Here is a 14,119-nt window from a genome sequence, read left to right as displayed (position 1 = left end):
AACCGCCGTCTTCAACAACTGACAGCAGGGCCTTGGCGCGGAGCTACCGGCAGATTAGGCCAGGCCAGTCCAAAAAAGGTTCACCGCTGGGAATGGATATGTTGACTTCGCATTTACAGTCGTAGTTTGGCTTTAAAAAAAAGGGCTAAAGACTTTCTGATTCGCCACTCGTAAAGAGAAGAAAGGGCGTGGCGGTTAACCATGGTAAAGCCCAGTTGGCTACCCTACACGTGGGAAAGAAAAAAGGAGGAAAGAAGGACAAGAAGGCAGAAGGAGAGTCAGTGCGATAATCTCTACTGCTATATCGGAGATCTATAAAATGTATCTCTTCTCAGATGCTTAGAGAGAGAGTCTGTCTACATGCACACGCACAACTGGCACATAATCACAGTGAAACGAGAAGGAAATGGCACGCATATCCAAATATACATACTGACAATCTATACCTGGAGGGAATGCCTATGTGCTTGAATAACTAATACAGCGTACCCAGGAAGAAATAGTGAATATTTCCTTCTTTTTCAAATATACACTTTAATATAAGGCTGAAAGATTAATGTACCTTGAATGTTCCAACGACTTTACGGCTCCTGCTTAAGAGCAGGTTCTTTAAACTGCGATATTCTTGCCTGCACTAGGCCTGCAGTAGTGACGTGTAAAGCGTAAAGAGAAACTAGGAGTCTCGTTTTGAGACTACTCATACTGAGATACGATGAGAATGCAGCGATGAAATAATTTTTTTTATTGTGCACTCCAGGCACATTTCTGCCGTCAACGCCGCCGTTGCTGTCACCGAGAGGCTCCGTATAAATTCCAAGGGCGATAACACCGTCGACGCACGCCGTGCGCCGTATGTGCGAGTGAAAGCGTGCGAGGGAAACTGACGATCAAGGCTCAATCTCGCCCGCGCAATAGGGACGAAAGCAGGGAGAAAGCGCGGCGTCTTTCGTCGCGCGCGAGATACCCAACGTTGCGAGGCACCGTGGGGGGAAGGAGGGCGGCGTTCCACTCCGGCTGCAACTGCGCATGTGGCGGCCGTGTCTAGAGAGCGATCTGGCGTTGCGAGCAGAATATGTCGACGGCTCGTATTTTTATGCGTGCCGTGTGTTCTCGGTGCTCAATTTGCGATGAAGCTATAGACGGCACGAAGGCCACTTCGCTCGCTGCTGCTGCCACACTTCCTCACGCCAGCATTTTCACAGAGAGTATCCGCTGTAATTGAGTGCGATGTGTTAATGTTTGCTGCGCGCTGACACCACGCTTGTTAATCTAGTCAGTAAGCGAATGTTTACGATACGGCCGATAAAAGTACTGTCCTTACTTCGTATGGCTGTCTGCTAATTTGCTATTGCAATAGATGCTTCGCGTTTCGGACGAAACTGCGACTTTTATCTAAAGCAGAAAAACAGTATAAGCAGGAAGTTTGTTACAGGCTTGACATATTGTTCTACGCGCACGCATGTCATTTTTAGGACATCTACTCGAGAAAGAACCCAAGGCGAATTCTAGAATTCTACCTCTGCGCCCTTCAACTCGGAGAATCCTGGAAAAAGACCCACTCGAAAACAGGTCCTTAGTACATGAGAAATAATAATAAGGCCACTCGGAACATGCGGCAGAGGGCTGTTGCGTCTAAAGTACACTTTAACCGAAACAAAAACAACAACAAAAAAGTCGCAAAAGTTATGCTTTCGAGGGGGGGGGGGGGACAGGTGAACGTACAGGTATATAACAGCGTGAACAGACACTGAAACTCTACGCAGCTGCTCATTTTTTACTTACGTTTTCATATTTTTTTTGCGTCACAACACCAACAAAAAGCAAAACCCAAAATCCATAACATATTTCTAGTTATTTTACATCCAAAAATGAAAATGTGTTCTTCTAGCTCAAAGACAGCGCTGTTTTACCCGTAATAGAGCATCAAACGAAGTAAAACATAATCCATGTAGTATGCTGCTTTTTTGTCACTCATCGAATGGTTCGTAACGAAGTGGCTTGTTATTTTCTCTGAGTGGCTCTCTGCTGAACAGAATTCTTCGCAAGATTTCAAGAATCGAAACTGGGTCACACAGAAGAGTAGCGACATCTTGTACCGAAAAGTAGCCATATCAAAATAAATAGCTCTATGCAGCGCAGCAGTACTTTAGGATTTAGCGTTCATTAAGGATCTGGATTAATGGCAAAGTTCGCGTGGAAAAGCAGGCAACTGTGAGGAACGGTAAATCAAGGATAAGACTCCCACTCGAGTCCCTCCACGTCCTTGATCCATTGTCCACGTGCCAGCATTTATGGGGGAATAAAGGAAGGAATCCGTGAAACAAGGAATAATAAAAATAAATATCCATAACTCATAGCATATCATGTCTCAAGGCTACACGAAGGATACTAGAAACGCTGCAACAGGTGGTTACGTTCTTTAACTTGAGGCTAAATAAAAATAAAATGAAATAGCTGAACGACAGTCTTATTTTCGCCGCTTCATAAATTAACACGCGCCGCCGCTGAAAGCAGGGGCATCTTCGAATACCGCCCGCGTCTGCCCCCTGGAATGGAACCAGCAAACTTGAGCTCAGCAGAAAAACGCCATAATGGTTGAAACAGGACAGCGGGTAACATCACTGCATAAACAAAGCATAACACTAATAATCAAAAACAGGACCGCACGAAAGCATGGAGTGGGATGGTACGAAATCAATCCAAATCAAGTCAGTGAATTCGAGTGTCTAGATTGACACAATCATTTACATTCAAAATAGTCCTAACCATCAGAAAATGAGACCGCGCTTTCCATGTCTTCAAGGCTGCATTTCTTCTGTGGGCATTGGAAGCGCGATGAATGGTAATCAGTGTAGCGATCGGCGAACAACTTGGCGCGGCCATGGTGTTCAGGTTGTCATGCATGACTATGCTGTGGATTTTGCATCTATTCCTTTTTTTTCTTTCTTTATAAACGCACCTGCGAATGTTCTCAACTTTTCCAAGCAACGAGGTCGGCAAATGTTGCTCTCGTATGCAGAAACGTAATAACAGCAATCCTTTCCTTATGATAACTTGTCATAATTCCTCAGCTTCATTTCTTCGCGAGTGTTAAACGATGACGACGTTATCATAGAGTACAGGGATGGTTAAAGAAAACGAATGGAATAGCGGCATCTTGTTATTTCTTTGCTGTGTCCTCTTTCGATTAGAAGAAACATCAACATGAGTACCTGAAACCCGATACAGGCTGCTAAGAGAGGAACATAAAAAAAGAACTAGAAAGATTGGACAAGCCTCTCTTTGAATTTCGGTGTTTGACGGAAGCCCGTCTGGTTGGGATTGAACATGGTGAAAACGCAGACAAAACCCGAGACACTGCGCCGACCAAAGTAAAGTTTAAAAGAACCGAAGACGTTTCGGCTCCCGCACGGGAGCCTTGTTCACATGTAAAATAAAAAAAAAAGGTGTTAGAGCAGCTCGTTCAAATAGTCTTGAACACGTGACGCAGCCAGCGCGCATACACTGTTGGGCAGATTTCCATCGCTCCTGTTCAGAATCTGTGGCGTAGTCTGAATCATGAGCGACTCAAGATAAAGGCGTCGAGATAGCCTTTTTTTTTTTTTGGCGAGGACACGTGCCTTCCCCCAGTCGACTGCGTGGCCGCTTGAAGCGGCATGCTCAGCCAAAGCACTAGATTTCACATTTTCTTTTCTGAAGTCATAATTGTGCTGTTTAAGACGCCTTTCAATGTCAGCAGTTTCGCCAATATACACGTAGTCACAGGAGTCAGGAATCAGTCACAGGAGCGATGGCAATCTGCCCGTCAGTGTATGCACGCTGCCTGCGCCACGTGTTCAAGACTATTTGAACGAGCTGCTCGAACACCTTCTATCTTATTTCACATGTGGACAAGGCTCCCGCGTGGAAGCCGAAACGTCTTCTTTTCTTTTAAATTTTACTTTGGTCGACGTAGTGCCTTGGGTTTTGTCTACCTTTTCACCAGCGTCTCTTTGTAATAGGAAAAGTACTATATATATATATATATATATATATATATATATATAAGAAGTGTGCAGTGGTGGCGTAGAGGTAGAGCATCCGCATCGCGTGCGAGAGGACCGTGGTTCGAATCTCGGTGACGCGCAATTTTCCACCAGATTAAAAAAAAATCCGCGTGTTGATAGAATTGCATAAACGGGCCTGGAATGCGGCCTGATTCCGGTGACCAGAACCGGTAACACACTCCCTCACCAGAGCAGGATTGGCCACCCTGGGGCAGTACTTCGCCACATCCTCCTATATGAATACAACAATCAAGCCCCGGCCCTCAGTCCCCAGCAGCTGCGAAGCAACTGACCACGGCGGCGGTCAGACCTGTGACGCAGCAGAGGTTGCTAAGGATCCCTGGATCCGGACAGGCCACCGTTGGAATCTAAACCTGGCAACGTTGAACGTTATCTAGTGAGGCGAGTCTAGCAGTACTATTTGAGGAATTGCAGGGCGGTAAATGGGATATAATAGGGCTCAGTGAAGCTAGGAGTCCAAATGAAGCATATACAGTGCTAAAAAGCGGGCACGCCCTGTGCTACCGGGGCTTAGCGGAGAGACGAGAACTAGGAGTCAGATTCCTGATTAATAAGAATATAGCTCGTAACATACAGGAATTCTATAGCATTAACGTGAGGGTGGCAGGTCTTCTTGTGAAGGTTAATGGGAGGCACAAATTATAGGTCTACGCCCTACACCCAGTCATGATGACAAGGAAGTCGCAAGCTTCTATGAAGACGTGGAATCGGCGATGGATAAAGTCAAAACAAAATACACTATACTGATGGGCGACTTCATTGCCAAGGTAGACAAGAAGCAGGCTGGAGACATGGGGGAATATGAGGGAATTTGCGTGGGGGAATGTGGCACTTTGCGTGGGGGAATTGAAGGCACTTCAAATGGCAGGGGAGAGTTATTAGGAGACAGAGAATAATCTAGAGGAATTTGCAATCCCACAAGTAACGCCGGAAGAAGTGAAGAAAGCCTTGGGAGCTATGCAAAGGGAGAAGGCAGCTGGGGACGATCAGGTAACAGCAGCTTTGTTGAAGGATGATGGGCAGATTGTTCTAGAAAAACTGGCCACCCTGTATACGCAATGCCTCATGACCTCGACCGTACCGGAATCTTGGAAGAATGAAAACATAATACTTATCCATAAGAAAGGGGACGCCAAGGACTTGAAAAATTATAGACCGATCAGTTTGCTGTCCGTTGCCTACAAAGTATTTACTAAAGTAATCGCAAATAAAATCAGAATCCTGCCTAGTCCTTTGGTTGACGGAAGTCAAGCAAAGGACCAGGCAGGATTCCGTAAAGGGCATACTCAACAATAGACCATATTCACACTATCAATCAGGTGATAGAGAAATGTGCGGAATATAACCAACCGTTACACATAGCTTTCATTGATTACGAGAAAGCGTTTGATTCAGTCGAAACCTCAGCAGTCATGGAGGCATTACGGAATCAGGGTGTAGACGAGCCGTATGTAAAAATACTGAAAGATATATATACAGCAGCTCCACAGCCACCATAAAGAAAGCAACAAGATCCAAATAAAGAAAGGAGTCAGGCAGTGAGATGCGATCTCTCCATTGCTATTCACAGCGTGTTTACAGGAGGTTCAAAGACCTGGATTCAAAGACCTGGATTGGGAAGAATTGGGGATAAGAGTTAATGGAGAATACCTTAGTAACTTGCGATTCGCTGATGATATTGCATTCCTTAGTAACTCAGGGTACCAATTGCAATGTATGCTCACTGATATGGAGAGGCAAAGCAGAAGAGTGGGTCTAAAAGTTAATCTGCAGAAAACTAAAGTAATGTTTAACAGTCGCGGAAGAGAACAGCAATTTACAATAGGTAGCGAGGAACTGGAAGTGGTAAGGGAATACATCTACTTAGGGCAGGTAGTGACGGCGGATCCGGATCATGAGACGGAAATAATCAGAAGAATAAGAATGGGCTGGGTGCGTTTGGCAGGCATTCTCGAATCATGAACAGCAGGTTACCATTATCCCTCAAGAGAAAAGTATATAATAGCTGTGTCTTACCAGTACTCACCTACGGGGCAGAAACCTGGAGGCTTACGAAAAGGGTTCTACTCAAATTGAGGACGACGCAACGAACTATGGAAAGAAGAATGATAGGTGTAACGTTAAGAGATAAGAAAAGAGCAGATTGGGTGAGGGAACAAACGCGAGTTAATGACATCTTAGTTGAAATCAAGAAAAAGAAATGGGCATGGGGAGGACATGTAATGAAGAGGGAAGATAACCGATGGTCATTAAGGGTTACGGACTGGATCCCAAGAGAAGGGAAGCGTAGCAGGGGGCGGCAGAAAGTTAGGTGGGTGGATGAGATTAAGAAGTTTGCAGGGACGATATGGCCACAATTAGTACATGACCGGGGTTGTTGGAGAAGTATGGGAGAGGCCTTAGCCCTGCAGTGGGCGTAACCAGGCTGATGATGATGATGATGATGATGATGATGATGATGATGATGATGATGATGATGATTCCTGTGTATAACATGATGAAAAGTGTATAACAGCTGTGTGTTACCAGTACTCCCGTACGGGGCAGAAAACTGGAGGCTTATGAAAAGGGTTCTACTTAAATTGAGGACGACGCGACGAGCTATGGAAAGAAGAATGATGAGTGTAACGTTAAGGGATAAGAAAAGAGCAGATTGGGTTAGGGAACAAACGCGAGTTAATGACATCTTAGTTGAAATCAAGAAGAAGTAATGGGGGGGGGGGGCATGGGCAGGACATGTAATGAGGGGGGAAGATAACCGATGGTCATTACGGGTTACGCACTGGATTCCAATAGAAGGGAAGCGTAGTAGGGGGCAGCAGAAAGTTAGGTGGGCGGATGAGATTACGAAGTATGCAGGGACGACATGGCCACAATTAGTACATGGCCGGGGTAGTTGGAGAAGTATGGGCGACGCCTTGGCCCTGCAGTGGGCGTAAGCAGGCTGATGATTATATATATATATATATATATATATATATATATATATATATATATATATATATATATATATATATATATATATATATACGAGAGAGAGCCATACAATGCTATATGAATGTTAGTACATGGAGGACTCATGCACCAACCGTTAAAATGTTTACAACTTAATATGGGTAGTGGCGTGGACGTACATTATATATCGAGGAAACTCTTCATTGAGGCATCCTTATCTAAGTTATGTTTCTCTTCACCATCACTACATTTTTATTTGTAGAACATAGTGAAGCGGAGTAGCCGAGGTACTCGTAACACTATTCTCTCCGCATAGAAAATGACAAATACTGAGAGGGCTCCAGTTTTGCCTGACAATGCTTGTCCTTAGTTCGCCCCGCCAGCCGTGCACCACGCCAGGAGCTAAAGACAGTGGTCGTGTTGCTGCCAAATAGGCTGCAGCAGCTGTTGCACCGAGTTTCCCCGGCATGGCTTACAACAACCTGCGTATAAATAACAAAAAGAAAGGCAAGAAGGCAGCACCAGAGGCGGGGCGCAATACGTCACCCAAGCGATAACGATAGCGTTGCGTCGAGTCAGGACCAGAACACAGGGCAGAAATCAACGGCTCACCTCTGTCAGCCCTAATATATTATTGCAGCAACTTACCGTGGACACCAAAAGAAATGAAATCAAGAATCAAGGCGCAACTACATCCGTGGTCCACACTGTGTTGCGAAAGAGCGCGGAGCAAAGATGCGGCGTTAACAAACCGTAAACAAGAGAGGGCAAGTGGCCTTGACACCGCAAAAAGTAACAAGCTCATCAAAGCAAAGCGATCCGAGCGCAGTTGTACGAGGCGCCTCAAGGAGCGACGATCTGGTTGTGATGAACAAACAACGACGCGTGTGCTTGGAGACACGGAGACTTGACCAGCGTCTCGCTGACCCCAAGCGCTGCCTCGGCGCTTTCCAGGGCACTGCCCCTCAGCATCCTCGCACCTGTTTCCTTTTTGGGAAAGTTGTGTCCCGTATGCTCTGCGCATTCTTGGTTCTCAGCCCACGGGAGCTGTTTCCGGTATTAACCAGACAACCGTCCACAGGCTCTGCGCCGTCTTCACTGCTTCTGTCCCTTTTTCATTGACTCACTCATTTGTTTCTCTTCTTCGTTTACAGTGCTTCTCACGTTCTCGCTGCTCATGGTTCTGCTCTCCGCTGCGTGCGCCGTCTCCTCGGTGGTCCTCCTCCTGGGACTGTGGGCGGTGAGTCTGCTGCAACGTTTTGAACCATTTACGCACATTTGGTTCCTACGCACGCAAATTTGTCAGCATTATACCTCTCTTTTTTACCTTTTAGCTTGGTTTCCAAAGAAACATTAACGTGAATTGGCCTTCTACTGGATAAGCTGTCGCGAGAACAGTGTGGCGACTTACAAGCGATAACATTTTGCGGCAGCTGGCCGGGGACCAGGCACCAGAAAGTTGACCTTGCGATCCTGTATTTTATGTACGTGCGCAAGCGGTTGGGATTGATAAGCCTGCGCCAAAGATATCACATATCAGGCAGCATCAGAGCAGACGCCGGTTCAGCCTCGGCGCATAGCTCGGCATTCTTAACCGTGAGAAACTTTCACTGTGACGCATGCGGTGACAACCTGGCTGTTCAAAGGCGAAAAAGTTTCGCAATTTCGCACTTTGAAATTGCGACCCGTTCTTTGAATCCGTCCCCACCAAGCCTATGCTGTAGGCCCGCCTCCAAGAACGTTGCATGACTTCAATTGATGACATCGAGTGCGGATCCGAGGAAACCCCTCCGTCCAACTCCTGCGTCGCGTGCTCTTCTTACTCTTAGCACCCTACTAAAAAAAAAGGCAAGAAAGTTTGCTGGGAGCTTTGGTAGCTTTTCCTTTTCCTTTGTGTGCGTGTATATTTGCGTTATTTTCGCGCTGGCGCCGTTTGACTCCCATCGCTTTGATGTCTTGCGGAATTCAATTTCACTGCGAACGGTACCGTCACGACGATTCTTGCGGGACGAAGCGCACTGTGCAATATCAGCTGCTGACACGCGTGAATTCAGAGAAGATTTCGGTTGGCCTGAGAATTTGCTTTGAAGGTTTTAGTGCGATTGAAATTATTTTTGTATTGTTTCCTGTAGTATCGCGAGAAAAAAAAGAGGAGCTCCGATTGGTATTCAGCAGTGACACGAAATGTAGCTGATGCAAAATTGTAGCTATATGTAAGACTATACTGCTGCCGCGATGTGACACGTTATGCGTCTTGTATGGCGCAATGCCCTGGGTTTCGCGTCTGCGGCAGCCACAACTGAAGGTTAAAAAGCCTCGCTGTGAAGACTACGAACGAATAATGACAGGGAAAGTTTGTACAAAAAGCCACAGAAAGGAAAGTGCGACAGCACCGCAATTTTTGACCCAGGCCATCTTTTTTCTTCGCTTGCTTCAAAACAAGAAAAGAAATTCTCGTCTTGATAAAACATTTGGCTGTTCTCGAAGATAGAACAATACCACTGCATCCGTGGTTGTTTTCTGAAGTTATGTATCCTTTTGCCCGTTTCCATTGTGTTTGGGAACTGTTTTTACGCGTGAGCAACCTTGTTAGTGTGACATGTGATCAGTAGTATGGTAGCTCTTAGTTCGTAACATTACGTAGTTGTTTGATGATATGACACAGTTTCTCAATAAATATACTTTAACCTAGTGAGAAAAAATGTGCTGACATAACTAAACGCTGTAAGAAATGATATGTAGTCGTTACTCTGTGAGCTACTGAAATACAAAGGAACACAAAACTTATAATTTCATAGCAATGAAAACCGTTTAACAGGGCATAAGATTTAAAAAAAATCAGGAACAGTTCTGTATACAGAAACATATATATATATATATATATATATATATATATATATATATATATATATATATATATATAAACCCGTGCGCAGGCTTTTAGAAGACTGATCACCTAGTTTCTTGAAGGTTCCCTATAAAGGGCAGGTAAATTGTTTTCAGCAGTAGTGAAGTCCACTTGAAGTAAGCCCCGTAAGAATGTGCCGGTAGGTTGCGCCGGACTGAAAATAATGTGTTCCCTCGAGCTGCTAGTAAATGCGAACATTTATTATTTCTTTATAAAATGCTTGATTTATTATTAACTTCTAGAATTCTTGGCTCTTCCCTTACACGGAAAGATGGAGTGCCGCGAACAACCATGTGGCACTAAGATGAGGTTCGAGCCATCTGCATGTACCCGTTCCTCCAGGTATTTCTTTCTTTATTTTTGCCCCCTGATTGTGTGCAGGTGATCAATATTGCCGAGCGTTAGCCAACGCGAAACTGCGCTTGAACTCTACTCCCTGGAGGCATACTCGCAGAAGAAGAGTGTCAGGTTCTCTTGATCGAATAGAGTACCACCCATGGCGCGCATCTATTTGAGAGAAGCCCGCAGCAACGAGCATGCAAGATTAAATAGGACAAGAGCCCCACACGAACATAGTCAAAAAGACTCCCCTAAACGCTTGAAGTTGCACTTATTTATTTATTTATTTATTTATGTTTGTTCATTTTGTTGTGGTTGTGGTTGGTAGAGGTGGTGGTGTTCTCTGCCTATTTTATATCTGCCTTTGTTTCGTTCGACGAGCTTTGCAAACACACAATTATGTAAACGAAAAAAAAAGGTCTTTTGAGAAGCACAGACAAATTGAGAGTCCAGTTTGCCAGAAATTAGCCACAGTGCCTTCTTACTTCTCTTTTTTTTTCGGTCTGTTTATTCGGCTCACACGTGACGGACTTCAAGTACGGCCCTGCGAGAGAGTTAACTTTCCACCCGTATTTCGGACAAAGGTCATTCGCAACAGTCGAGTGCCTCAGCGTCCTCAGCAGATTTCTCGCACCACCCTTGTCACAACGAAACGACACAATCGCACGCAACTGCTCTAGCTCACATTCATCACAAACCATTATCAAAGCAAACCATTCTGGCACGCCCACCTCGTAAGCCACCGCGGCACAGGGCGACGACGGCGCTGCTCCTCCGCCTCTAGCCCGGCCATGGCTGCTCAGACCTGTCCGCACGGCTGAGCTCATGCGCAGCCCGCGCGCCCTGTTGTGGGGGTAATCTGCGGCGAGCGCAAAGTTTGGGCGAGCCTAGATGAATGGTGGTTTAATCTGAAATTTCAGAGACGCGCTGAAGTGAGAGACAGCACGAAGCGTTCGCTTTTGACCGCCGGCGCTCTGCATCAAGCCAGCGCTGTGACAGAGATCGTAAATGGGCATCGAGTGAGATCTGTTCATGTTTTCCTGTGTGCGCCTGTTACTATACTTGTTGTGACACGTGTAAGCAAATGTTTACTGCAATTTATATGGACGATAAAGCCACAAACTTCGTGTAGTTGTCTAATAATTCGCTATCGCTATAAATGCTTTGCCATTCCGCGGAAGTTGCGACTGCTATACTATTAATAACTGTATCTAAGGGGTCATTGGCCCCTCGTAAAGGTGCCGCCTACCCCCGTTGTCCACCGTGCAATAGAGAGAGGAACACTCAGGAAAGAAGCAAAACCATAACCAAACAATAGCACTCAAGAATGAGTTCTAGTGAACAGTTCACAAGTCGTAACACATTGACTACAAGTTAGCAATCCAAATATACAAGCTGGAATACAAGCCGAATGCAGTCCGTGTGAAAAAGAAAAAGAAGAAAGACCAAAAACGTGGAGGCCACCATTGCGCTGCACGTGATCACGTGCTGCAGTGGTGAGCGGTGACTTTGACCGGATAGGATCGTGTGTCTGTGATCTCTCTGTCTTTCTCTCTCTCTCTCTTTCTTATTATATTTGTACCTTCTCCTCACCCTGTTCCGCAGTGTAGGTTAGCAAACCGGATTTTCCGTTTTGGTAAGCCTCCTTGGCTTTCCACTCTGTGTGTTAAGCCTCCTTGGCTTTCCAAGTGTGTTATAGTGTTATAGTGTTATATATATTAAATTTCAATACATAACTATCTCGTTTGTAATCTGTAGTAACTTGAGTGTCTGATTACATTGCACATATCTTTCCTGATTTGTGGACTTTATTGTATTCACAGCCTATAATCCCGAAACGACTTTCTTTTTTCCGGTAATGAGCTTAAATATACAACTGAGCTACAGCTTTCCCTTCGATGCATGTTTCGATAGCTTAGGTGATTTGGGAAGCTTCGTGCTAGTGGTGTATGCGAAGCACCTCGCTTGCCAAAGATAGAGAGATAGATAGATAAATATTGGAGAGGAAACGTATGGAGGTCAATTAGATAAGCGTGCGGTTTGCTACCCTACACATGAGGCGGTATCATCAACAATTTGAACGAACTTCAATATTGACTCCAGTAACGCGAATATTACTACTTTAGTTTGCCAATGCAAGCAATACGTAAATTGATAGGAACATTCCAACTTATACCTTCAAAACATAGCGGTTAACAGGCAATTCTACCGTGTGTATAACATCAAGACACTACCTGTGAAATAAAATAATAATGTGGTCTCACATCGGGAAGAAAAGGAAAGAAAACGATGCCATGACTGTGCGCCACTAGCGATATACAGTAACACGTACAGACACGAATATGTATTTTCTTATTATTTTTTTCATAAACTGATGTAACAAAGGCAGAAATCAAGTGGCGAACGTCTTAGCAATGAGACAAACAATAACTGTCGAGGTGCAACAGGTGGCCTATGGTTGGTTTGTTGAGCTTTCATTTATGTTAGCAGCGCAAACTGACGAAAACACGTACACATAAAGAAAATCGAAAAGGACGGAACGAGCGCTGAACATCAACTGATAGGTATCGCCGTCAACGGCTGCAAGGCTAGATCCGTCTGCACCAAGGAACACCCGGTTGCACCTCCTCCTTTATTACAGTTTTCCAAGTATGAGCACAGGCTCGAACCTCGAACATGAACATACCGATATTGAGAAATGTATCTAAGAGAAAGAATATCGGCGCCCTAAAAACAATTATCTACCAAGAAGATTACTGCACTGCACGCGTGGTAAGTTATCGTACAAGTATACTGCAGCATTTGTTGTGTCAGCGTTAATCAGAGCTCGCTGGCACATTTGTCGCGGTTGTTGCTGTTCGCATCCTCTTAAAAACTTTCTTTGATCGAGGTGCCTTCTCTATCGCACCACACACGCGTGGCGGTGGAGGCAGCAATACGTGGGAACTATCTACAAAGGTCTGCAAAACGTCCACCCGCAATACTTGTGTCTCAACTGTTGAGTGGTGCTCTCGCAACCTATCATTAAGCGACAATACCTAGGTTTCGGCGAGTTGCTTCATCTTGACAGCTTTCATAAAAACCCACTAAAGAGGCACACATACGCAGTGAATAAATAGATGATCGTTTCAAATAAACGCCAGTTGGAAGCTCACCACCCGTCCTGTCTTATGCGTGCCTTTTGTCTTCGTCTTTAGCGCTTTTTTTTTATGAAAACTATCATTAGGGCACCACTCGTTTTGACTGAAGTAGCATTTAGCGTAGGAAAGCGGCATCTTCTATACAACGCCAGTCCTACATAGCCCGAGGCGCTGCGCATGCTTGTTCCTGCGGGTGCTATTACTCTTGCTCCAGCTCACCATGCGCGGGGCAAATGCGTGCCAACTTTTATTTACCTTCCATTTTTTTCCCAAGAAGAAGCATGCGTAACGCGGTTCGTGTCATGCAGAATAGGAGTTGTGTAAAAGATGCCATTTTCCCGCGGGAATTGCTACGTCCGTCTAACCGGGTGGTGTCCTAATGAGGGGTTGCAAGAGCATTGCGCAGCAGTTGAGGCGCAAGTAGTTGGGGAGACATGTGGCAGACCGTTGCCACCAGTGCCTTTGTGCTATCCAGCCTATAATACGGCGCCACGCGTTTAGTACACGAGGGGAACTACCAGGCGATCAGATAAAGTTCTGAGGTCCTTGCTATCAGCAACTACTCCAACAAGGATACCAGCGCTCCACCAGTAACTTCTGCACAGAAAGGTGTTGCAGAACTTGAACGAAAGATAGGTAGAGAGAGAAAAAAAGAATTAATGGGCGGGAAAGTGGAAAGGTTGGCCGGAGAATCCTGTCCCTGGCCGACT

The 14,119-nt window shown here is 45.3% G+C and overlaps 1 protein-coding gene across 1 annotated transcript in view; it reads left to right on the top strand.

Annotated features, from left to right (window-relative positions):
* LOC142577722 (uncharacterized) overlaps positions 1-14,119 on the top strand; it is a 252,382-nt gene that overhangs the window by 164,461 nt on the left and 73,802 nt on the right. Inside the window, exon 3 of the mRNA XM_075687176.1 lies at positions 8,177-8,262. Coding sequence (XP_075543291.1) covers positions 8,177-8,262 — 86 coding nt within the window. The remainder of the gene's footprint in view (positions 1-8,176; positions 8,263-14,119) is intronic.

The sequence above is a fragment of the Dermacentor variabilis genome, chromosome 4 (genome assembly GCF_050947875.1).
Source record: "Dermacentor variabilis isolate Ectoservices chromosome 4, ASM5094787v1, whole genome shotgun sequence".
Lineage (NCBI taxonomy): Eukaryota > Metazoa > Arthropoda > Arachnida > Ixodida > Ixodidae > Dermacentor > Dermacentor variabilis.
The sequence above is the reverse complement of the archived record's forward strand: the minus strand, read 5'-3'. Positions and strand labels throughout refer to the sequence as shown.